Raw genomic sequence first — 26,730 nt, forward strand, 5'->3', positions numbered from 1 at the left:
CCTTGCGTTTGCCAGTCAAGCGCTTATCCTACTGAGCCATCTCCTCGGCCCATGAAACTATATTTTTATTTATGCTGGTTTTTAACAATAGCTTTATAGGGCCTGGGAGATGGCTTAGTGGAATAAGCGCTTCCCTGGCAAGCGCAAGGGCCTGAGTTTAATCCCCGGTTCTGCAAAATAAATAAATAAATAAATAAATAGTAAACAATAGCTTTATAATTTAATGACTTGCCCTTATATTTCTCTGATCCTGAGTTCATAGTTTTATATCTTGGAAAATCTGGAAATATTAAAAATATTGCTTCTAGAATAAAGTACGTGTCAGTATCGCCTCTCGGCCTTTTGGCTAACATCAAGTGTAGTAAAGTACATGTCAGTATTTCCATTATAAAATACAATTGGGTTTGGAAGTCAGCTGTAAAAATTTGTTCTTGGCTGATATTTTGTATACAAAAGTCTCTGCCCAGGATAAGAAGAATTTTTGCAATAGTATAAACTGAGGTTATATGGTAGAACCAGTTTACATTGAACTTATTTTTATGGTTCATCAAAGAGAGGAAAGATGACAGCTTTTTAAATGATTCATATAAAACAATATGAAATTTTTATTTCTAGACTTCTGTTAGAAAATGGTTGTTTAAAATGTTTATAATCAAAGGATCACTGTCAAAACTCAAATATTCAATGTCAAAATCACTATTAAATATTAAAAATATCACCACCAAACCTATCAGAAGCTCCAGATCTTAAGTGACTTAAGAACAACTCTTTAAGCACATATTTTAGTATAACTGAGAGAATCTTTTTGTCCTTTGTGCTAGCTTAGTATTGGTGAACCTTTCAGAACTTTGAGTGATACAAGCAGCCTGCTGCTATAGGTTTGCCATGGTTGCTCTATTGACAAATAGCATTCTGCTTGCAAACTTAATGACTTAATGACTGAAAACAAGTAAGAAAGTGCTGAGAGGAAGACAAAGGCATTTTCCATGCATGGTCGGAGACCTGGGCAGCTGGTGTGCTTTTGTGTTAGTGTAACTTTTTTTCCTGAACCTTGGGTAGGTCTAAACTTAGAACAGGCAACCACAATGTAGATGTGCTTTTTAATTTTATATCATTGCAAGCACACACCCACACCCACACACCCACACAGACACACACACATATTCTTACACAGTTCTGCATTACAGCTTGGGGCTGGGTTTTCTCTCTCTCTCTCTCTCTCTCTCTCTCTCTCTCTCATTTTTTTATGTTTTATTCACAATTAAATCTCATAAACAGATTGACTCCAGGATAATTTCACTGGAGGCAGCTGAACCAGCTTCAGCTTAGAGAGTGACTTCCTCTGTTATGTCACTTCTGAAACCTGAGAGTGTAGCTCATGTGCATAGAGCCCCCAGGGAATGTCTGAGGTCTTGTCTGTTTGAAAAGAAACAGACAAGAAAGTGGTACTGGGCTGTAGGCAGGTGCTTGGAAAGTCTCTGTGGTGAAGAGGGAGGTGCCTCTCGGACACACGCCCCCCAGGGTGCTAGGGCCGAACAAGGCAAAAGCCATAACAGAAAGCCTTTAGTTTACAGAATAAACATCTTTTGTTTCTTTACTAAAACAACCCAACTTCCTTAGACAAATATATTTTAAATGCATTTCAGGTCATGAAATCCATTTTGTCAAGTATAATTTATTTTATAATTTATGCTTTTGGTTTCCTAACATGGTTTCACTTACCTGAGAGTTGATCGATCGATCGATCGATCTATCTATCTATCTTCCTTTCTCTTTCTTTCTTTCTTTCTTTCTTTCTTTCTTTCTTTCTTTCTTTCTTTCTTTCTTTCTTGTCTCTGTATGTAGTCAAGGTTACCCCTGAACTCACTATGTGTCCTAGGCTAGCCTGGAACTCACAGCGATACTCCTGCCTTAGCCTCACGAATGCTGGAATCATAGGCATGTCCCCCCAATATTTCTCTTTTTATTTTTCTGTTTAAAATTGTGGTAAGAACACTTAACTTAAAATGTACCTCTTAACCTATTTAATACTTAACTTAAAATATACCGCTTAACCTAAGTTCACAATGTTGTTATGTATAGGCATGATATTGTGAAGCAGATCTCTAGAACTTACTCCTTTATGTGTATGTGAAAGTTTATATTCATTGATCAGGAATGTTCCATATTCCTTCACTTCATCCTCTGGCAACCACTATTCTACTCTTATTGTCTGTGAGTCTCTATTTTCCTTACAGAATTTTGTTTTTAGTTTTCAAATTCAGATATATGATCCATTTCAGAATTAATGTTGGTATATGTTATGACCTTTGGACCTGCTTCGCACAGATCCTCTTTCTTTCTTTCTTTCTTTCTTTCTTTCTTTCTTTCTTTTTTTCTTTTTTTTTTTTTGGAACCGGGATGCAGATCCTTGACTCAGACCTGCGTAAGAGATTGTGGTGAGCTCTAGGCCTTCAGCTGGACTCGTGGGGGACATTGCTGTGGGCTCCAGGCCCTCAGTTGGATTCCTTGGGTCTCTAGTGTGTGAACAGATCTACATTCTTGGATTTGATTCTTTGGGTGAATATTATAAAATAGTCCTACAAATGATACATCCTGTATTAAATTCTTTCCCATATAAATCCTGACTATAGCCATTACCATGACATCTTAAATTAGTTATCTGTATAAAGTGCTTCTGGAGGGCAGGGAGATAGCTCAGGACAATAAGCGTTTGTTTGCCTGGCAAGTGCAACGGCCTGAGTTCAATCCCCGGTTCTGCCAAAAAAAAAAAAAAAAGAAAAAAATCTGCTTCTGTTTCTAGATGTTATGCCTGTTCTAGTCTGGCCTGGTACTTTATAGTAAGCCCTACTATCTGATACCTACTTTCTGAAGTTATCTTGGCTATTCTGGAGCCTGTGTGTATTCATAGGGAATTTAGAATTGACTTGACTATTCTATGAAAAAACCTACTGAGACTGTATCAAATCTGTAGATCAATTTGAGTCAGTTGACATAGATTGGAGTTATCCAGTCTGTGAACAAGACATTTCTATTTATTTAAATCTTTAATTCTCCTTGACAGTATTTGGTAATTTTCTTGATGTGTAAATTGTGCACATATTTCATTAGATTTCTTCCTAAATTGTTCATGGTTTTTGATGCTATGATAATGAAATTATTCTCTTCTTAATCTTATTTTTCAGTTATTCATAGCTAATATATAAAATTTGTTGTACATTTATAGTATTCTGTGACCTAATTATTGATTTAATTAGCTTCATTAAAGCTGCATAGGATTTTTTGTGGTGTATCACATGGATTGTGAATGAATAAAGGCTGCATGACCTTTTCGCGCCCCAGTCTGTCTCCCTCCTACTCTTTCTTCCCTCAAAAGGAGATTTTGGGACCTGTGAGATAACTCAGTGGTCTAAACTGCTGCTTAGGCAAACTTAGGCAACTGCAGGGACCATGATTCAATCCCTGGCACCACATGTTGTGCCAGCTCTGCTCCCAGGGCCAGCTGAGTTGGCCACCAAAAAAAAAAGGGAGCTTTCACCACAGTATTGACAAAAATAGTTGAGATGGTCATTCTTACTTTGCTCTTGATCTTATGGGGAAGATATTTGGTTATTCTAAACCATGAATTATGATGTTAGCTTTAGGTGTATCATAGAAACTAAGGATAATTTTTAACAAGATCTCTTACAGAGAATTTGGAAAATTAAAAAAAAGAAAAGAAACTAAGGAAATATCCTGAGAGAGACACTTCCATCATCCATGGAAGCTGAATTGTGTCAAATCCTTTTCCTGTGTCTATTGAGATGGTCATATGGATTTTATCTTTTTTTCTGTTAGTATGTTGAGATATAGATTTATTTTAAAGTGTTAAATTAACCTCTTATTCCTGGGTGTGATTTGCTAATAATTGGAGCATCAGTTTGTAACTTAATAATTTTACAATGTCTTTAGTTTTGGTAATTGCTAACATTGTTCTCATAAAAAGAATTGGGAACTGTTTCCTCTTCCTGTGTATTTTGAGAGAACTTGGCCGGATTGGTGGTGTTTTATGTTTGATAAAATTTACTAGTGAAGCTGTGTGCACTTGGAGTATTCATTTAGAAGGTTTTCAGTTACAGTTTAAATTATTGATGTAGGGTGTGGTGGTTTTAAATGTGATTTCATAGATACCATGGGTTGTTCAAATTTTGTTTTTCTTATGTCTTTTTTGATTATTTTTTAAAGTTGGAGAATCTCTCTTTATCATCTAAGCTACAGATTTTGCATAAATGTAGTACTGTACTTGTAGGAAAATATTTCTATGTTTTCCTTTTAATGTATGTAGGATTCTTAATGACCATTACTGTTTTATTTCTAATATTAGTCTTCTGTGCACTCTAATCAGTCTCATGGAAGATTTACCAATTTTGTCAGGCTTTTCAAATAACTTTTATGGCCCCAGGATATAGCTCAGCAGCACAAGTGCCTGCCTGGCAAGTACATGGTCCTGAGTTCAATTCCTAGTGCAAACAAATAACAATAAAAATAAACCTCAAATAATGCTTGCTTGTGTTTACTTTCTTTATTTTTGGTTTGATTATATCTTTTTCTTATTTGGGGCAAATTTGCTTTTTATGTGTCTTTCACTTCCAGACTTCTTAAAATGTGCTTTAGTCATTCTGTCTGTGTGTCTTTCTTTCGTTCTAACCATAATAAGTACTTGTGATGATCTACCTCTAAATGGAAAAAAATCTTGTTTGGGCTCAAAGCGTATATATATATTTGACACAGGATCTCAGTATGGCCCACAGTTTTAATGGCTTCTGTCAGGGTCCGTGGCCTTGTTGTTTTGGGCCAATGCAGTGCGGCAGGGCAGGAGTATGCGTCAGGGCAAAACTGCTCCTCTCAGGGCCAAAGGAGGAAAAACCTTGCTGCTGTAGCCCAGTGACCAGGGCTTCCGCTAGGCCCCGCTGTCTGGCATTTCCTCTCACCTGGTGAGGCCCAACTCAGGGCCAAGCCTTCAGCATGTGGCCTTTGGAGGATGTCCCGAGTCCACACTGTAGCCAGGTGGAGCAGACTTGGTTGGCTTCAGCCCTTCTTTATCTCGGTGAGCACTTATTAGAGCCATGTGGCTTCCCTGGGGCACTGCCTCAGCGCTGTCACACATTCTGATATGCTGAATTTTCCTTACCATTCACTTCAAATAGTTTAAAGTTCTTTGTCATTTTTTCTGTGATTCATTTGTTGTACTAAAAGGTGTATTTGAATTTCCAGATGTTTAGGAACATTCCTAAATATTGCTAGTTATCAATTTCTGACCAATATTATGATTAGAAGCATCCTCACACATTTTAGCCTTTTAGAAACTACTGAGAGTTGTTGGATTCAGTCTGTCTTGGTAAAAGTTCTGTGTGCACTTGGATTTTGTTCTGTACTTCTTCAGTGTCAGGTTCTACAAATGCCACACAGGCCAAGGTGGCTGCATGTTGTTCAGATCTCTCTTGTCCTCCTTTTCTGTCTAGCTTGTGAAAATATGATTGAGAATGTGTTTATGTCTTCTTTTACTTGGTCCAATTTTACTTTATATAATGTGAAACATTTGTATTAGGTGAATCATTTTCCTTATGCACTGACTCTTAACATGAAGTAGTCTACTTGTCCCTGGTAATACCTTTTTTCCCCTTTAGTTTACTTTGTATGATAACATTATGGCTACTCCTGTTTTACAAAACTGCAAAAATGGAGTAGAAAATTTGTGTATGCTAATATGAGTTTCATTCTAAGGAAGCAACAGGCAGGGAAACAGGATACAGAGGGGCTAATCCGGGGCACATGGTACGGCAAGAAGTAGGGCCCAAAGCACACGTGTTGGGATTGGGCCTCTGTGAAGGGAGTGAGTCCTCTCATAGCGGGTGGGAGGGAAAGGAAAGTCTGGCTTGAGATACAAGTGGATTTTTATAGTTGGCCAACTCTAAAGTCTCTAAAATACAGCAATGGGCACAGAATTTCTGGCACACTGAAGACCACTGATCAAGTCACTTACAGGCTCACTTTTCAGATAATTATGTTTCATCTCTTAATAATAGTTTGGCTATGTGAATATTTTAGGGTTCAGGGATTGTGGTCTTTTTGTTAGTGTCCTGAAAAAAATTTTCATTGTATATAGTCTGCTTTTCTGAAATGATCTGCAGATTGAACCTATTGTTCAGTGAGATTCAGGGTATTGAAATACATCTCCAAGATGCCAGATGCATTTTGCTGCAGATTGGTATGATGTGAAGGATTCTGAGGGCAGGTACTGTACAGTACTACATATATAAAAACTTTAAACATAGATGACGTTTTATTTGAAAAGTTCTATTTTTTTATTTTTATTTTTTTCTTTTTGAGACAGGGTTTTGCTATGCAGTGCAGGCTGGCCTTGAACTCACGGCAGTCCTCCTGCCTCAGCCTCCCCAGTGCTGGGATTGTAGGGGTGCTCTACCAGGCCTGATCTGACATGTTATTTTCTTTCCTGAATAATATTTCATCCTTGCTTTTATTTATTTATTTATTTATTATTTATGTGTGTGTGTGTGTGTGGCCAGCTCAGCCCACCAGGGGGCAGGGTTGGCTGGCATGTGGTGCTGGGGGATTGAGCTGCAGTCCTTGTGCTTTGCTAAGCTTGTTCTAAGTAGGTGCTTTAGACCACTGAGCCATCTCACCAGCCCCATCATCCTTGCTTTTATTCTACATAAAAAGAATGTAGATTCTAGAAGGAAAATGTCTTTGCTTCAGGCAAGTATGGGAAATTAAATCAAGTTGACTTTTATGCATAAATATGTGAATTGTCTTTAAAAAGGACCTTCTTTGAGCACACTTAAGGAGAAGTCAGCTTTGTTCTTACAGGGGAGTGTCAGTCTCTTTTGCCTCCTTGTTGGTGGCGACTGATGCAGGCCATGCCTGTTACCCCTGTCAGTCCCACAGACCTGCTCCTCTGACTGTTTTGCAGAGTGCTTTCCCAAGAAATTCTTCTTCACACTGGGGACTCTGAGCCATAGGACGTGCTGCTGGCGCTCCTGGCATTTGCCTGCGTCGTTCCTCTTTCTCCATGTGGGGAGGGCTTTTGTGTTGGAGGGGCTGACATCCAGGAGAGCTGAACTGAGACACCTGGAGGGGCTGACATCCAGGAGAGCTGAACTGAGACACTTGTGCACACATACGCACATACAGGCATACAATCATAATTCCATAAATCTGGTCAAGTCACTCAATCTGATGGAGTTACACTGATAAGTTATTAAAAGAAGATATCTAATTCAAGTAGGTTTTTAGACTTTTGCAGTAAAAAGAAGCATTAACAAATACATTGATTATGTTGTAGAAACTTAAGGACGATGCAATAAAAAATCAGGTATGGTGCACACCTATAATCCCAGAAACCCCGGAGATTGAAGCAGAAAGATTGCTAAGTTTGAGACTAGCCAGGGCAATTAGCAAGACCCTATTTCAAATCAAAAACAAAAATAATAAAAAGCACTGCTAAAGCAATAAAGGTAAGAATCAAAGAAAGGCAATGTATATGTGTACTTATACATGTGTGTGTTCATTTGCTAAATCTCAACAATTATTCCTTCTATCAACTTTGTTTAGGTTGAAATTCAGTGTTTCTATCTTTGTTAGCCATTCTTCCATAGGGTTTACTCTTCCTTTTTTTAGGTTTTTCTCCCTTTTTACCTTTAAGAATCTGTTCCTGAGTTCAGAAGTTGGTGTGATAGTCTACTAAACTGTTGAATTCTCTTCCCTACCCTTTTGGTCATTTCTGGTGTCAAAAATATTGTGTTGCCCAGATAGTTCTGGTTGAATTCTCCTGTGTTTTATCAACTGGGTCTCTTCTAAGAGGAGGCATACTTGCTTCTTGTTTTCCTTAGTGGATACCATGGCTGCTTTGTTGTACCAGAGTCTGGTGGTGGTGGTTAGTGGCAGAGCATGGCTATGCAGGAGAAGAGGGGAGAGGGCACGTGCACAAGTACCCAAAGTTATCTTTCCATCCTGTGATCTCACAGGACGTATCCACAGGCCCAGGGCTGGCCCTGCAGACTTCTGCATCTTGCTCTCCTGCAGTCCAGGCCAGGCCTACACAGTGGAGAACTTCTTGGTAGACAAGCATCAATTTGTCTTTTCTTTTTAATAATTAAGTTTGCTTGGCATTTTGGTGCATGCCTGAAATCCCAGCAATTGGGAGGCTGAGGCAGGAAGATCTCTTCTAGTTTAAGGCCAGCCTGGGGTAAAAAATGAGATCAATGCCAGCCCTAACTGAAACCCTGTCTCAAAAAGGCAAAAACAAACAAAAAACCAATAGTTAAATCCAACCATTCCCAAAAGGAATTAAATAGAGTCTTCCTTACTGGGTTCACAGAGAAATACAAAGAGGTATAATCCCAGCTCTTGGAGGGCTGAAAACAGGAAGATCATTATGAATCCGATCTGTGTAGTGAGACCCTGTAGGCCCTGTACTAAATACATTAAAAAAAAAAAAAGTAATAGTAGTTTCTTTAGGAAAGAGAAACTCATGGAGGATTTATGAACAAGAGAGTAATATGCCCTGAATTTTTATTTCTAGGGATTTTGTGGAGAGGGTAACTGTGTAAAAGGATAACTGAAGGATTTGGTGATAGTATGTTAGGAGTAGAAGTGTGGTTGTAAGATTGTGAGCATGAATGGCCCAGAAGAAAGGGTAGTGGTGCTGGAAGAAAGACGATCAGGGAAGGAACACGCTCCACGGGGAGGGCTAGGGTGGCTTCATGTTTTGGATTTGTGTAGTGGCTTAGGTATTGTCTGGAGCAGTGATGGTGAACCTCTTAGAGCTCTCAGTGATACAGACAGCTTGCTGTGGCACTCATGCTGTAGGTGTGCCACCACTGGCCTAGAGAATTCTGCATAGAGCTCAGGTAAAGAGAGGTCCCAGCTGCTCCAGAGGCCTGACAGAAAGATGACAAATTGGAGGTCAGGCTGGACAACTTAGTGAGACTCTGTGTCCCCTACCCGACTCCAAAAAAAAAAAAAAAAAAAAAGGAAAAAAAAAAAAATTTTTTTTTTAAAAAAAAAAAAAAAAAAAAAAAAAAAAAAAAAAGTGAAAAGAGTAAAAGGATTTGTCTCCTCGTCCTCCTCCTCCTTCTTTTTCTGCCAGGCTGAAAGAAGCCACACAAAAAGTTGCCCAGCCAACACAGCTGAGGGGGCAGGTGTTCCCTGAGGGGGAAGCAGCCTTCAGAGGCTCTGGGGGAAAGGCTGACAGTGCAGTACTTGCTGTGCAACTGCATTCAAGTCGCTTGGTTTCCCATTCTTAATCGCTTGAGTGGTGACTGGAGGTGGCAAACTGCCAGCATGGTAGGAAGCTGTTGTCTAGCTCCACTGAGGAGATGTGTATGACAGCATGTGACTTACAGAGCCGCAGTCCACAGTGGCAGCACTGTGACTTCAGATGGGCAGTGGTCTTCTGAGCAGTCTGTGCTCTTGTGGCCCTTTTCTCAGGATGACAGTACCTCTGTGCTCAGCCATGCCTGGTGCAGAGCTTGTCTGGGGGTTGCTGGGCCAGGGTCACTGTGTAAGGTAAGCAGGAACCTGTGGCCTGCCTTTGGCCACAGAAGGATGTGAGAGGCTCTGGGGAGTTGGAGGGTCATTGGCAAAAATTATTTGTAGGGGAGAATTGGGGACATCCTTATTACATTATTTGGACAAATATCATTTTGGCCACGAGGCATTTATCAACATTCATTTATTTAACAAAAATTGAACATTCATTGTGTGTTAAGTATTAAGAGCTGGGTATATAACTGTGTGCAGATGGAAGAACTCCCTGCTTTCAGGGAGCTTGCATTCCACCAGGGAGGACATGATAACCTTAAATAGAATAGGAGATGTAACAGGCTCCATAGGGGCCAAGTCCTGGAGGGGTAGAGAGGGGGAGCAGTGAAACATGGGACAAGGGGGAGAATTCACACAGCATGGCCACCTGAAGGAAGTGACTTGGAGTGAGAGCTGAAGGGGGCAAGAGAACTGCTGACCCTGGGAACCCACAGTGTGCACCCTGCACTTGGCCCTCGGAGGAAGAGCTAAGAGACTGGGGGAGAATCTGTAAAGGTCAGGAGGCTCTGCATGGTCAGGAGTTTGGTTTAGCTTTGACTGACCTAGGAAGGTCGAGAGAGGCCTGAGTGAGAACAGAGATGCTAACTTGTATGTCAATTACTAGACTGAAAGGGGGCAGGGAGAGAGGTGGGAGAGTTGCGAGGCTGCTTGTGCAGGTGAGATGATGGAAGCAGAACCATGGAGGTGGCAGTGGAGGGAGAGCCGACAGAACCCCAGGCAGGAGCCACTGTGGGAGGCTACAAGGATGGGGTTGTGGGGAGGGGGAGCAGAGGGGAACAGGCTTTTGGCCTGAGTAACCAGAACAGAGATAGTTGGTTCTGTTCCTGCTACTGGATAAAATGTACTTGGAGATAAACTACCTTAGGCAAGCAGTTCCCAGCAGCATACAGGTCTTTAAAATGACAGTGTCTATAGCTGTGTTTTATAATGAAGAAGGCTTGTTGGCAAACTTTGTCCCCAGCTCCCTGTGGAAATATCAGTTGCTTTTCTTGGCTCCAAGGTATTTCCTGAACAGTGCATTATACTTTGTCCCAAGTGTGCAGTTAAGGGATTCGAAAGTTTGCTAAAACATGTGTGGCAAGTGAGTGCTGTCACTTCAGCCCAGCAAAGAAGCTAAGAGAAGGAAAGCTGCTCCTGGCCCTCCCACTCTGGACATGTCTGATGCTGAGTCAGAGGTCAGGTGGGGCCAGGCCCATTCTGCCCTCAGTGGCCCTGTGACCTGTGTCAGCAGGTGCCCCTGACAGGCATAGAGAATCTTTTGGCAAAGCTCCGTTATGTCAAGTGGATAGCAGTGTGCTCCCTGCCACCTGCAAGGAGGATGTAGTGGAGGTTCTGTAGGAACAGAGTTTTCCATGCTGATGTTGAATTGATCTTTTTTTTAAGATTTGAAATAGTCTCTAAAGATGGCCTTTGTGTTCAGGGAAAGGCCTTAGTTTCATGCATGGGAATGCTACCGGGTATCTGTGTTTAGGATTGAACTTAATTTTTTTTTGATTGCACAGACTTTTTCTGTTTAACTGCCCATCTTGAAATATAGTATGTGAATTTTAAAAGGAAAGGAAGAAAAAAGTAACACATCAGTTGTGAGGTGATGAGTTCTTTCTCTGGATTCTGGCGAGTCGCAAAGGCTGTTTGTAGAGCTAGTTTGCTCAGTGTCTCCAGTTTTCCCCATTTCTGAGTAATGGAGGCTACTTCACAACTCTGGAAGATCAGGAAGTGTCCCTGGAAGTTGTTGACTGACTTAGGGCTTTCTCTTCTTTATCTGGCTATTGTGACTTCTTCCTAAGACTGTTGTTTTAAATTGGGAAACAATGAACTTCATAATTACATTCAAAACTTGAGTAATAATATAAATGTGAATGTCTAGAATTACTTTAGAAAAAGTACATCCATTTCAGTGTTGTACAGTTTTACTCATGTGCATGTATTTATGCTGCGTCTTACATGCTGAGCTTTAATTTTAATAACATACTCGTTGACTGTTCCCAGACACATGATGTTAGTTGAGGAGATGCAGTAACATGTGACATCCTGTGGTTGTACATGTTAATTAATTTGTGGCCTTTTGCTGCTTGCTAGTTCTTTTATTGGGGTGTGTGTGTGTGTGTGTGTGTGTGTGTGTGTATGCTTCCTATACAACTGATTCAAATCTTAGTCTTTTCAGGGAAAAATGAATCAATATTTATTGAGCTTGTTCTAGGGGCCAAACATTGTTTTTGTTTTTATTTTTGCGGTACCAGGGATTGAACTCAGGACCTTGCACTTGCCCGGCAGGCTTGGGGCCAAACACTGGGAGAGTCTGGGAAATATAAAAATGCATGTGGCCCACTTCCTGGCCGAAGAGAGATGTGTGCAGCTAAGTAGGCAGAGCACAGCCTGTCCAGGAGCCTTATGACTCCAGTGGTCCAAGAACACTGCTGCAGAGAGGGAGGTGGAACAGAGCAGCCCCTGAAGGGCTGGTTCTGAAATTTGATTGTTTTCAGGCAAAGAAAAGGTGCAGAGGTTTTTGTGGACTGGATGCCACACAAGTTCATTCACATTCATAGGAGTCTGGATTTAGAATTCTAGACCCAGGTGCATGTGGCACTCCTGCCATTTAGTAGCCTGGGGGCCACGATGTGTGGACCTGTGAGATTGAGAGAACTGTTCTCTAAGGTATTGCATGGAGTAGCTCAGCAGCTATGTGCAGAAACAGGGCTGGCTGTACAGTGAGGGGGACAAGTCTCACTGAGCCCCTTGGTGTTCATTTTGATACCCGTATCTGTAATTTGATTTCATTGTCTCTACTTCCTTCATTCCTCCTGTTGAGCCCCCATGTGTTTGAGCCCTTCCTTTTTTTTTTGTGGTACTGGGGTTCGAACTCTGGACTTTGCACTTACCAGGCAGACATTTATGCTTCTGAGCTACCTCCCCATCAGAGTCCTTCCTTAGGGTTCTATTTTCAGGTGATACCTGGCCCTAGCACATTGGGAGAAGAGTTGTCCATTATTTCATGTGCTTATTAAGCCTCCAATTTGCTTATCTGTCTCCCCATTGCTGTTAAGTCTCCAGTCTGGCCTCGGTTCTGCAGTTTCCAGAGCTACCCTTGAGCTGCTGCCTGGATGCCCACATTGTCTTGGTTTTCCTGGGTTAAAGGCTGGTTTGTCTCCCCCATTGCACTGCCCCTGACTTCCTCTGTTACTGGAACTCTGACCTTTCCTTGTTCTTTAGGATTTAAAAGGTTCCCTACCGAGTTGTGTATTATTTCATACACTCCTTAGATGTTCCAGACCCATGAACTAAGAGTATTTTCATGTGTTATCTCACTTCCCACAAGACTGCTGGAGACTCACATCCTCATTTGAAAGATGACAAACATGAGATTTGGAGAGATGAAGCAGCAGCCCTGAGGCAGCAAAGGTGGGAGCTGGCCAGTCACGGCTTAGCATCTGTGGGGCTGGAGTGGCTGTTGTTCTTTCCTCCATTGCTGCTCTCACGGTGCTCAGTGGTGCGGGCTCAGGGCTCTCTGTAGCTGACTCCTTGCTTGACGCCTGGGCCTCTTCACCCGACTTACCATCCCCGAAGGCCAGTTTACACCTTCTCATCTCCATGCTGGCTCTTTCTCAGGTCCTGAGGGAGGCAGGGGTGCTGTGGCAGGACAAGACAGGCCCCTGCTTCTACTTCACGGTTATCTCACACTCATGCTCCTTGCCCTTAGCATGTTGCTGAGGTCCTTGTCATGTTACTTATGGGATGCCTGGTTTTTGCCCCTTGTATACAGGTTTGTAGTGATGTCTTGTGGTTTTAACTCAGATTTCTCTGGTGTCACATGAGGCTGAACCCCTTTCCATCTCTACTGGCCACTTGGCCTTTTTATTTTGTAAAGTGCCTTTAAGCTTTTCCCTCACTTTAATTTTTCAAATTTTTGTTTGTTTTTTGAGATAGGATTTCACTGTGAAGTTCAGGCTGGCCTTGAACTTACTATGTAGCCCAAGCTGACCTTGAACTTGCAGTGATCCTCCTACCTCAGCCTCCTGATCTCTAATGCGTGTCGCACCCCTGTGATCCAATCACCTGAAAACCCCACCGCTCAATGTGGGAGGCTTTTGGGAGACATTTTAGATTTAAGCCTAACGGACTATTTTACTCACTATTATTTATGTTCTGAGTGCTGAGAACAGCATTTAGCAGCCACTCAAATACATGCTGAAGGAATAAGTGAATATGGCAATAAGCAGGAGGTTATCTTCCTTGTGACCTCTGTGATGTGGCTGTGACTGAGCCTGGCACTTAGCATGTGCTCAGTCTCCTTAGAATAAATAACCAGAGGCAATAACCTGCAGCTAACATCTCCACATATAAAAATCTATCCCTCTCTCGAGACATGGTCCAAATGCTTGGATTGCTTTTTTCTTTTCTTTTTTTAAAATATATTTAGTATAGGGTCTACAGGGTCTCACTGCACAGATGGGACTTGTAGTGATCCTTCCTGTTTTTCAGCCTCCCAAGTGCTGGGATTATAGGCGTGTGCCACCATGCCCAGTCTCAATCGCCATCCCAGTGCTCCCCAGGAGTAGGGCCAGCATAGCAGGCCGGGGATCAAACCCTGGCCCCTGTGTGTGCCTAATGAATGCTTGGATTTTCTGCATTGTGTTACACACTCTTCCTCATTCCTCACTATGCCCATCCCACCCCATTTGCCCTTCTACTGGGTCATTTCTGCCTTGGCTCCAGCCAACCACAGCTGTTCTTCATGTCAGTTTCTCAAGTCTGGTGTTTCGTGCTGGTGACGGGACAGCTGCTTAATACAGTCTCTGCACTATTGAACCTAGATTCTGGTTGGGGAAACAAGTATGTAAGCAAGACAGTATATTTTCAAGCAGGCAGCGATAAAAAATAAAGCAGGATTGGGGAGAGTGCAGTTGACTGCAAGGTGGGGCTATTTCCTGACTGTGCCCAGGGATGGACCCTAGACAGAGACCTGAGGAGAAATGAGGATGCGATCCTGTTGTTAGCTGCCAGCCAGAGAGCTTGCTGGGTAGAAGGATGGCAGGTGCAAAAGCCCCAGCTTAAAAGATTTGAAGTGTTCTGGGAATATCAAGATGGTGTCTTTGAATGTAATTTGTGAAGGAAAACATTGTAGAAAATGAGGGTGGAAAAACAGATAAGGTCCTGTCTGACCAGGCTGGGTGTTGTGGCAGTGGGAGCGACTTGGGAGACTCTAGGGAGAGTGACATAGTTTGGTTTGTCCTTTAAGACCACCTTGGCTGCTTTGGTACAAAATGAACATTGAGTGTTTTTTGCAGCAGTTCACCAAAGAAGTAGAGGTTGCTTGAGCTAGTGGAACAGTGGACATGGCAAGAAGACAGACTTACAGGTGGGGCCTGTGGGCTCTTCTGATGGAGGGAACGTGGGAGCACAGGGAGGGGCTCCAGAGTGCTGCCACATCTGGGCTTGGAGTGTCTGGATGGGACATAGTGCTATCTACTGAGCCAGGTGGTGCTGGTAAGGAGCAGTCTTCCATGGGGTTGTGAGTCCTCTCGTTTCACGTATGCCTGACATCAGATAGGCAGTTGGATGTAAGTCTGGTGTGAGGGGAAAGATTGAGGCATGACATTTAATTTTGGGAGGAAATGGCATAAAGAGATACATAAAGCCATAAGACTGGATGCAGTCACTCATGAGTGTTGATAAAGCCATCATTTCATCCATAAATACTTCAAGTATGTCCCAACATGAGCAATCTTAAAAAGATGATCACAGTTCATTAATGACATTCATTACCTAATCAGTATTCAGATTGTTCTGATTTTCTCTACTTACCCTCACTTTTGGATACAGTTTGAGACAGGAGCCAAATACTGTCTTTGGTTGTATGTGACAGGTATTTTAATTTATAGGCTCACCATTTTTCTTCATTGCAGTTTATTTATTGGCAAAACTGGATCATTTGTCTTGTAGGATTTCCCACATTGGGAATGTATTGAATGCCACATGGTAGTGTTAATGTGTTCCTCCATCTTCTCTATTCCCTGAGTCGGATCAGACTTAGGTTCAGTGGCAGACATGGGGCAGGGGCAGGCTGAAACTTCCTAGGTTTTATGTTCTTCTTACCATGGTGACTTAAGAAACAACTCTTTTCACTACAATGGGCTGATTCACTGCAGGACAGTGGGTGTGCGGGGAGCCTGTGGCCAATGGCAAGGGGGTTGTGGTGGTCATGAAGGGGAGTTCGAGACAGTGGTAGCCAGCCACCTCCTATGTGCACACTACCATCAACAAGAACCCACTTGCCACACTGAGCAGCATCCACTGCATGATGTGAAAGAACAAGTACCATCCAGACCTGTGCATGGCTGCCATCCACAGAGCCAGCACCATCCTGTGCAGCCAGGAGCCTGTGATGGTGAAGAGGAAGCGGACCCACCCGCCAAGAATGCCTACACCTCCCCCAGCAATAGAGAGCTCTCCTGTGGTCCTTGGCCATGTCACAAACTGTCAAAACCAACACTTTAGTTCCTTCTCTCTTTCTGATATTTTTGTTCATCAGTGGACTTGGATATTGCTAATCTGGTTTTCCTATTGTAAAACTCCTTACCAGTCATTTTATGTCTTAGTGATTTTAACATCCATTGGTGATAATTTCCTGAACTCATTATTTCAGCAGGAATGGCAAAACAGTGAGATAGAAAGTCTTTTATTTCTTCATTTAATTAGCTGAAACACTTCTACAAAGAAGAATCGGCTATTTGCTTACCTGGAGGTACAGATTATATAGTGAATGTAGGATTAATGCTAGAAATCTCCAGGGTTGACTAGAGAGAGCGCCTTCATGATAGTTCCCAAGTCCTTTAGAAAAGATACTAGAAGCCTTAGACAGCTTCCTGGTTGTCCTAGTATGATGAGACAGTCCTAGTGTACCCCTGAACTAGCCTTTTTTTTTTTTTTTTTTTTTTGCTTCTCCCAACTCCATTTAATTCTTATTAGATTTGTTTAGAAATATAACACACAGAAAGCAAGTAAACTTAGTCAAATCCAATTTTAAAGTTTCACTGAGTTCTAGACATTGCATTATCTGGAGCTGGGGATATAGTTCAGTGGCATAAGTGTCTCCCTGGCAAATGCATGGTCCTGAGTTTGATGTCCACTACCCTTATTCTCCTGTGTTTAATTGTTTGCCCTATTTGGTGGGTTCCTTCTATTCTCATTCATGGGGCTGTGATCAATTTGCCCCCTCTCTATAACATCATTTAGTAGTCTGTGTAGGCTTCGCTTTGTCATCATGAAAGTCTTTAGTTGTTCTTTGTCATGGAAGTATTTCACTTCTCCATTATACTTGAAAGAGAGTTTTGCAGGATATATCAGTCTAAGTTGTAATTTCTTTCCTTGCAAGCCTTGAAGTACTTTGCTCCATGCTCCTCTTGACTTGATGGTTTGTGAAGAGAAGTCTGCTGTTATTCTGATGGGTTTCCCTTTAGAACTAGCCATTTTTAAAGGCATCTTAACATCCTCACTCTTGCAGAGGGTTGAGCACAGGGCCTCATACATGGTGAGCAAGTGCTTTCCCACTGAACCATACCCTCAGCACTAAGAATAACTCTTGATGAGCAGGCAGCAGGTAGGCAGGCAAACCTTGGTATCCCCGTATATATACAACTCCTTAATTTACAAAGGCAGAGGTCTACTTCCCATGTGATGTTTTCTCAGTAACCTGTGGGGTCCAGCTGCTTTATGAAACCCTTAGAGACAGAAATAAACACCTAACAGAAATTGGAGGCCTGGGCCCTTTGCATAATATCAAAGAGTACAAAGAATGCATTTTATCTATTATTTTAATTCTAACATGTCATTTTTTAAAACTGCCTTCCTCCTCCCTGAGCACTTGTGGGAAAGATAAATGGAAAACATGTTCACCCAGTGATAAGGTTGTAGCCACCTGGCTTCAGCTACACTAGATGTGTAGTCTGCACATGTACTTCCTGTTGTGTTTAGCTGATCTGATAATGCCACGGTGATATTAACTCCTTGAAGGTACTCAAGGGCGGATGTTGCTAAGTATCCAGGCCCATTCAAGCAAGTTGAGTGGTTTACTGATTTGACTGATGTTGCTTTCTGATCTACTTAGGTCATATCTGAACACAGGACTACTTGTGTGACAAAGTGCAAATATGGAGTGGAGAGCTGATGGTGCACCAACACGTGTTGGAGCTGTGGTGCCACCCATGGGTGCTCACATCAGGAGAGGCCTGAGGATCTGGTTTTGGAGACTAGGAGCCTAGTCAGTTCTTTTTAAAAAATTATTATTGTTAAAGAAAAGGAACTCTTGGGGTTGGGGAGATACTCAGAGGCATAAGCACTTACCTACCTGGTAAACACAAGGACCTGAGTTCAATCCCTGGTCTGGAACCCTGGGTGTGGTGGTGCATGGCTGTAATCCTAGCACTTGGAAGATTGAGAGAGGAGGATCCCTTTGAGTTCAGGACCAGCCTGTGGGCTACAAAAGTGAGCACAAGGCCAGCCCAAACTGCATAGAGAGACCATCTCAAAAAGAAAAGGAACTCTCATAAGTGCCTGCCTAGCAAGTACAAGGTCCTGAGGTGGATCCCCAGTATGAGAAAAAAGAGGAACTCTATTTCTAAACTTTTGGTGGAAACAGTGAGTGAGTGAGTGAATGAATGAATGAATGAACGAATGAATGAATTTGGCAAAAGTCAAAATAGAAATTCAAAGAGACTTCCACTAAGTACTTTTTTAAGAGATTGGGAACCAGGTATTTAAAATGTTTTATCAAAAGGCACAATTTTGGTTAGAAAAATTAACCATCATTTACATGCTTTTCTGTTGTTATATTTTTATTAAGTCAACATTTTCAAAACTTTGGGGTTATGTTCTCAGTCTTCATTCAGACTGAAGATTTCTCTGCAATCTTACACTGGTTTTCTAAGTGGGTGCTATAATAATCATTAGCTAGGGATGGCTATATTAATTGGAACCTATGACATTACAATTTGGAGGGAGATTTATTAACTTTTAATCCTTCGTGTGAGGAGTGGGTCTTTCCTTAAGTGTGCTCTTTGCATGATCTAGTTGGACCGTAAGTTTGCTATGGTAGGTGTCTATTTTGAACCCTCTAGATCAAACCAGAAAAGTTTTAGCCCTGTCAGATAAAAGCAGAAGGAAGGACTGGGAGAGAAACCGCTACTTCATTCTGGTCTCCGTGCAGACATCGCCTCCCCCACCCGCCCTCCATCATCCTGCTGTGAGCGAGCCTGTGCTTCCTTCCCTGTCTCGCATCCTACTAGCTGGTGCATTCACTTGACATCGTACTTGCACACAGTGCTAGAAGCCTCTGTACATTCACTGCTCTGTTCTTGGTGCCTGTACCTGCCAGGAGTAGGTAAATGTCCCCATCTGTCACCGCACTAGGATGGAAGCCTCTCAAGGGTCCTTGGTGTGAGTTGTGCCTTTCAGCACTCATGTGAAAGAATAAGGGCCGGGGAGATGGCTCAGTAGAATAAGCGCTTGCCTGGTACGTGCAAGGCCTGAGTTCAATCCCTGGTTCCACAAGAAAAAAAAAAAAAAAAAAAAAAAAAAAAAAAAAAAAAAAAGAATGAATGAATGAAAGGAATCCCCTACATATAATGGCCAATTTTTTTTAAGTTCATATGTGCACATATATGACCATTTAATTTTGTGTTTAAATTGTGTAAAGACTTCTCATTCTGAAATAAGATCCTTGAGGGTGTGATGTTCTAAGTAATATCTGGAACCTTTTAAAGTCTGCTGCCACCATTTTTGCTCATGTGGCTAGGTGATATACACACAGGCTTGAAGGTTTTCTTTTCCTGTCAGTAATTAAGCAGTACCTTGTTTACTTTATCATAGCCCAAGGATGTCCAGGAGTGCTAGTCTGTGACTGTCATATGACACACTCAGTTAAATGGCCTAGTGTCTGGATTCTTTTCTTTTTGCATTGTTCTTACTGATTTCATCCTCAAAACAGATAACTAAGGCTTGATTATTTTTATGGGAACATTTAAAAACCCTTGATATGTGCTCACTTTTGTCTTTTCCGTTTCCTCTGTTAGTGGTTTCACTTGGAACACAGCTTCCTGGTGGTTGGATCTTCTGTCATGGCCTAATGTACTACTTATTCTAGTGCAGTGGACTGTTTAGGATGGCACTTCTGGTGTTTAGAAAAATGAGATGTGTGTACAGCATTAATTTTGGGCATCTTGGAAAACCAAGCAAGCATTGCTAGATTACCTCAAGACAGCCTCTGGTGTTTTCATTGTTGTCTTTTGTTTTTTGAGGGTTTGTTTTGTTTTGTTTGTTTCTTTGACACAGGGTTTCACCATGTAGTTCAGGCTGGTCTTGAACTTACTTTGTAGCCCAAACTGGCCTAAAACTCACAGTGATCCTCCTTCCTCAGCCTCCCAAGCATTGGGATTATAGGTGTGCACCACCATATCTAACAAGACAGCTTTTGCATAAGGAAAATAAACATCCGTTTTTCAAACTGCTTGGTGACTGTCTAATGCTGTCAGCTTTTGACTGTATAGTTTTCCTTAGGAAAAAAAATCTACTCTTTACAATCTACTGTGTTCTCCCCTCTCCCCCGTCTCCCTACCCCTGCCAGTGACTTAGCAGAATTTTTCTATCTTTTCTTCAGGTAATTAAACCAGAGAGCAATGACAAAGAAGCAGAAGCTGCCTATGAATCTGAGCTCCCCGAGGAGCTCTGTGGGCACCACCTCCTGCAGCAGTCCTTGAAAGGCTATAATGACAGTCCTGATGTCATTGTGGAGGCTCAGTATGATGACAGCGACTCAGAAGATGGACATGGCAACACGTATAATGTGCTGGTTGATGGCGTTAAGAAGCTCTCAGTTTGTGTTCATGATAAAGGTGCGTCCTGGACTGGCATGTGGGCTCTGTTTTAGTGAGTAAGTGATGGTATGTTCCCTGTGTCTGACCTGTGGCAGCTTTTAGGAGGGGGCTTGTTGTTGGTCTTCTGCTGTTGGTTCCAAGAAGGGGCAGAAGCATTGCCCAGTGGTTTGTGTGGACAGGAGTTGCTGTCACCATGTTCCTCATAGGCTTTGTGTTATGTCCATAGTTAGCCTTGACATTTTCAGTGATTATACCAGTCTCACTATGTGGGTGATATGACCAGAATTAAATCAGCCTTTAAAATCATACACAAAAATACTTTATTTTGCTCTTGGTTTTGTTTTAATTCAGCATTGAAAAAAAAATTTCTGTCATTGTGCATATGTATCACCGTAAGTTTTGTAAGTAGATTATCTTTGGGAAGGATTTTGATTCCAAGCCTTTGAAAGAGCCTGTCTGGTTTCTGTGATTGACATTAAGTCCTGCAGGAAAGAGTAATTATAAACACATGGGTGAAGGTCCATGCCCAAAGCCCTACCTGACCACACTGTAAGGAACATAAGGGCAAGGAACATTTACAAGTTGAGTGTTTCACTTGCCAGTTTCTAAGAGGGCTAAGCATAGGGAGTATATTTTCCAGGCAAACAGGCTTTGGTGTATATTCTAGAGCAGAGAAGCTTGAGCAGCACTGACCTAGCTAGGCAGACTAGATAATTAGCTTTGTTATCAGAAGAAGTTTCTGGCACAGTCCCCTTGAAAGGCTAGAAGACATGCCGGGAGATTACTACAGGATGTCCCTCAGATGACTGTGATAGGAACTGGTGAGCATAGCTCCCTGCATCCTGAAGAAAGCTGGAGGTGATTTCAGGAACTGACTGCAGGAGGATTACCTGGTTTTCTCCCTTGCTCTGTGACCTGGGCCAGAAAGCATGCTCTGAAAGCATGTGTCCCTTAGGTGGCAAGTGCTCTCCTTCAGAATGAATTGTTTGAATGAAGAGGCAACCATTTCCTCTTTTACTGCTATGCTCCCATGTTTGCCACCTGAAGATACCCAATTTTTTAAATTTTGTAGTATGCTTTGATAGCTAGTGGTGGGGCTGGGGAGATGGCTCAGGAGAATAAGCACTTGCCTGGCAAGCGCAAGGGCCTGAGTTCAACCACCAGTTCTGCCCCCACCAAAAAACCAACCAACCAACCAACCAAACAAACAAAAAACCCTGATAGCTAGTGGTTTCACAGTTCGGGCTCAGCCTATTATATTTGGAAGCAACCTAAAATTTGAAAGTTCCTTGAAATTTTCTTCTGTTTATGTTTCTTTTTCTTTAAAAACAGTTGAATGTTGTGACTCTTTTTTAATTTTTATTTCTTTAAAAAAATATAAAAAAATCTTTTATTTATTTAGTACAGGGTGTTACTATGCAGCTTGTACTCATAGTGATCCTCCTGTGTCAGCCTCCCCAGCACTGGGATTATAGGTGTGCATCACCATGCCTGGTTTTGGTGGCTAGCACGGTGTGCCTGGGGTTCCGAGGCCGGCATGGCATATGGTACTGGGGATTGAACCTGGGTTCTTGTGTTTGCCAGGCAGGCACTTAGGTCAGCGAGCTATCTCCCCAGCCCAATGACTCTTCTTAAAGTACATGTTATTTCATAGCAGCATCAGAACTGGAGGAGAGGGAAATAACCAAGACCTTAATAGCCAGACTGTTCGTCAAGATCATCAAGATGAGAGGTGTTCCCAGGACAGAGCCAGCTAGTGGGAAACTTCAAAGTGTATCGAGCATTTGGCTCAAAGCTAGTTTGTAGAAACCCGGTTCTGTGGTTAGGCTTGGCTGATCTCAGCACCCTGCTTTCCCCTGCTGCACACTGAGTGGAGAAGACACTTCAGTCTTTCCTGAGCTGATACAAATGCAAGGGCAAGGAAGTACTTATAGGCCAAAGCAGTAGCAGAATTAATGGCTGGATTGGGTGCGTACAGTTCGCTTTGATGTTTGAGGCCTGGTGGCCGGAGTGCCTCTTGGTATGTCATCTGTTATAATTCCCCTCCCTGTGTTTCACAGCAAATGTCACTCAGTACTCGCAGGTCCACGTGTGTATGCTTTTCCCTTACTCTTTTTGTGTTCTTGATAGCCCACTGTTACTCCTGTTGCTTCCTGAGTAGCCCTGACTGAGAGAACAACCTTAGCCCTTTCCTCAGTGTCTGGTACCGATCTCTCTTTCCTGCTAGCCTCTAAATAGAGAGCTTGGGAAACCACACGGCTGTTTCTCATTTCTTGCCCTCTTGATATTTAGGAAAATTGCAATTTGCTCTTTAAAAAAAAATCACAGCATTTGTAAGGGTATTTTAACCAGCTTCTCTTGCTCAGGATAATGTAAAATCTGGTTACAGTTAAGATGTTAGTACTTTTTGCACCATTTAAGGTTTTGAAATTTGTTATTGAAACAAACCATAACCTTAAGAACACCATAAACTTTTCCTAAGACTTCTAGAAAGATTCTCTGCTTTGTATTGTACTTGCAAATGCATTATTAATCCTACTTTATGCTTGTGTTAGTTTTTCTGTTTTAATACTGTGTTTCTTTACCCAAAACAAATATTTCGTATTACATGTGTGTGTGCGCAGTTTCTCTCTGTTTGGCCAAGAAACATTTGTATCTTTATGATAAGCATCAGTTTTTCTGGTAAGTGAGCACTCAGCCCCAGTTGTCTACAAAATCATCAAGCATTGCAGTAAGAAAAACTTTCTGTGCATCTCAGATCCATTCTTCTAAGGAGATAGCATGAGATGTGTATCACTCCCGGCCCCTGAGAGACACTGAGCCAAAGATTGGGGCCCTTCTTGAAGGTCTAATCCCACAGCTTGAAACTTTTAGTATACTGACATGCCGTTTTTTGTAGAGATGGGTGACAACTCAGCCTGAAGACAAGCTTCTGCTGATACCTGAGGAGTGCACATGGCTTTGAAGTGTAGTCAGTGACCTTTCACTTTTCTCCTCCAGCCAACTTCTGGTTTTCTGAGGAGGAGACCCCCTGTGGCATCATCTTTCATCCTCCTGAGATCTGAATCAGTTGATCTGTGCTCTTCCTAGGGCCTGCCTGACTTACCACTGGACTGACCTCCTCCTAAGACAAGCCTTGTTCGAGCCTCAGTTTCCTTCAGTTCTCTTTCCTTCCTCCCCTTTGGCTGAGAAAAACAAGCCTCTATGATTATTCCTATGTGACACTTTGGGTTACTGAAACCAAGAATCCCTTCTCTGTCAGAAGACTATCTGACAGCCTGTCTCTGTCTTTGTCGTCTTTTTGAGACAGGGTCTCACTATGCAGTTCAGGCTGGCCTTGAGCTCACTTTGCAGCCCAGGCTGTTCTAACAGTGATCCTCCTGCCTCAGACTCCTGAGTGCTGGAATTACAGGCATGCTGCACTATACCCAACTCCATTCTTCCTTCTCAGAGTTAAATTTCTTCTTTTGCCTGCTTTCCACTCTATATAATGATCATTAGGACAGCTTGGGGATGGTAATGTTTGCTTTATTTATTTTTAGTAATATTGTTTAAAATACTAAAAATTAAGTAGCAATTTCCCATCAACCACAACTTTAGGACAGTGTTTTATGTCAGTCTTTACAGAGCTAATTAAAGTAAAGTTTTGCTCAGACTTACATTAAGCAGAAGGATTAAATGGGAGTATTTGGCATCCCCATCTTTAACACTGGTGGACAGTGCGGTCATATCAGAAAGAGCTAGAAGTCAGAGCTTTTAATATCATGTCCCCAATCCTTGACACACTGACCACTCATCCCTATGAAGTGTGAAACAGAAATGCAGGCATAAAAGACATGCAGAACAGATGAATAGTTCTTTATTAACTATAACTTTATCGAAGCCTCATGCTTTCCTGGCTGTACTCCACTAGCTTCTTATACCTCCTCATCCCTGCCAATAGTAGGGGAGATCTAGCTTTCTAGTTTTTGCAGTCTGGAGAAGTTCTGTCAGTCACCTTGTCATAGCCTTTGCACATTGTCCTGTCAGAGTTCCTGTTCTGTTGATTTCGATTAATTTCTCTTTGCTCTGTACCAACCCCTTTTTAACTGACTCATTACAAATACCTTCTCCCATCCTGTCATTTAGGCATATGTCTTTTTTGATGGTGTCTGTCCCTGAACCAACAACCTTTAATGCTGATGTGATAAAATGATATGAACTACATACTTGATGACTTAAAAAAATTTTGTATTGGTAGTACTCAATATCTTCTACTGTGTAATCTTAAGTTTACAGTTCAGAGATACATGTTGAACCATCCTTGAATTCCTAAGGTACATCCTACTTAATTCTGATGTGTCAGCATTTCTAAAATACATTATTGGGTTCTTTCTGATACTGTGTAGTATAGAATTTTTGTATCATGTTAAAATGAATCTTAAATTTCATTGTCACCAGATAATTAGAGTCTGTATCTTAATGGCTTCGGAAATGTTCTCATCAGTTTTTGATTGGCCCGTATTTTTCTGGAACAGTTTGTGTAGAATGGGAATTAACTGTCCCTTAGCATTTGGTAAAAAGCAGTTTCAAGGGCCAGCCAGATAGCTCAGCAGATTAATGCACCTGTGCTGGCCCTACCCAGGGGCACTCTGAGACAGCAAATGAGACTGGGTGTGGTAGCATGCACGTGTAATTCCAGTGCTTGGGAGGCTGAAAAACAGGAAGGATCACTATGAGTCTGATTTGTGTAGTGAGACCCTGTAGACCCTGTACTAAATACATTAAAAAAAAAAAAAAAAAGAAAGAAAAGGAAAGGAAAGAAAGAAAGAGAAAAAGAAAGGCAGTTTCCAGGAGCTGAAGTCTTTGCTGTTTTAATCTCTTTCACAGTGATTGGCCTGTTCAGGTTTTCTATTTCTTCTTGTGCCAATTTTGGCATAATTTAGTGAGAATTTATCTATTATGTGTATGTCATAATATATTAGCATATGGATATTATTATTAGTGTTTAATAATAAATTTGGCATTTCTTCTCATTCTGTACTTTGTTTCTCTTCTCTTTTTCTTGCCAAGTATTTCTTGCCAAAGTTAAATCTTATTACTCTTTACAAAGAACAAGTTTTTTTTTTTATTGTTGCTGATAAGTGGTTTAGTAGATCACTGATAGTTACTGTTCATTATTTAATTCTTTATTTGGGGATTTTGGTTTATTAGTTTGTTTCCTAAGGTATTAAGTTGAATACTTATCTTACTATATTTAACCCTTCTTATTTACTTTGTAACATTTTTTGTTCTTTTTTTTTTTTTACTTTGTAACATTAAAAAGCTATAAATGCCAGTCTAAAATTTTTTTAGTTGTATTCCACAGTTTGATATACAGTGATTTTATTATTCTAAATTTAAATATTTAGTATCCTTTGACTTCTTCCATAAGTAGTTGTTTATTAAGTCTCCTTAATTTCTTCCCCTCATTTTTGCTTGTAGGTTAAGTTTATGATATGGACCTCTACTTTGTAGTCTATCACATGGTCAGTATTTCTAAATATCAAAAAAGTGTGTCTTCAAAAACTTGATATAGAATTGTTTTCCCTTTCATAAACTACTTATTAATCTATCAGTTTCTGAGAGGCATCCTTAAACATCTTTATCTAGAAATTTTTGTTTACTGTGCTTGTATCAGTAGTGGCTAGATGTACTTTGTTTCCTATGGTTATATTAATGATAGCTAGATATACTTTTAAAAAAATATTTATTTATTTATTTGTTACAGGGTCTCACTATGCAGTTCAGAATCATAGTGATCCTCCTGTCTCAGCCTCCCCAGTGCTGGGATTAAGGGTGTGCATCACCGCCCTAGTTTTGGGGCTGGCACATCATGGCATACTGTACTAGATCAAACTTCGGTCCCTTTGCTTGCCAGGTGGGCATTCAGACTGCTGAGCTAACTCTCCAGCCCACCTAGATATTATTGATTGGATAGAGTGGTACCCTCTTTTAATCCCAGCTACTCAGGAATCTGAGGAAGGATTGCAAGTTTGTGGCCAATCAGGGCAACTTAGTGAAACTTAGTTTTTAATTCCTAAGTTACAGAAAAGGTACAGTGGGTAAATACACTTTAAAATCCCCTGGTAGCTTCTTAGAAAACATCAATGCCTGGACACTATCCCAGAAATTTTGATTCCAGTTGATCTTTTTTTTTTTTTCTTTTCAAAGTTTTATTGATAAACATATAGCAATGAGACAGTTTCAAATCAAATCGAAAGTACAGTTTCAACAAATA

At 41.4% G+C, this 26,730-nt stretch overlaps 1 protein-coding gene across 4 annotated transcripts in view; it reads left to right on the forward strand.

The window, feature by feature from the left end:
- Positions 1-26,730, forward strand: part of Dis3l2 (DIS3 like 3'-5' exoribonuclease 2) — a 321,513-nt gene that overhangs the window by 97,101 nt on the left and 197,682 nt on the right. For all 4 annotated transcript variants that reach the window (XM_023722254.1, XM_023722257.1, XM_023722255.1 and 1 more), the window contains one exon: positions 20,255-20,489. In XM_023722254.1, coding sequence (XP_023578022.1) covers positions 20,255-20,489 — 235 coding nt within the window. The remainder of the gene's footprint in view (positions 1-20,254; positions 20,490-26,730) is intronic.

This window comes from Octodon degus, unplaced genomic scaffold (genome assembly GCF_000260255.1).
Source record: "Octodon degus isolate 3935 unplaced genomic scaffold, OctDeg1.0 scaffold00089, whole genome shotgun sequence".
In the NCBI taxonomy this organism is placed as follows: domain Eukaryota; kingdom Metazoa; phylum Chordata; class Mammalia; order Rodentia; family Octodontidae; genus Octodon; species Octodon degus.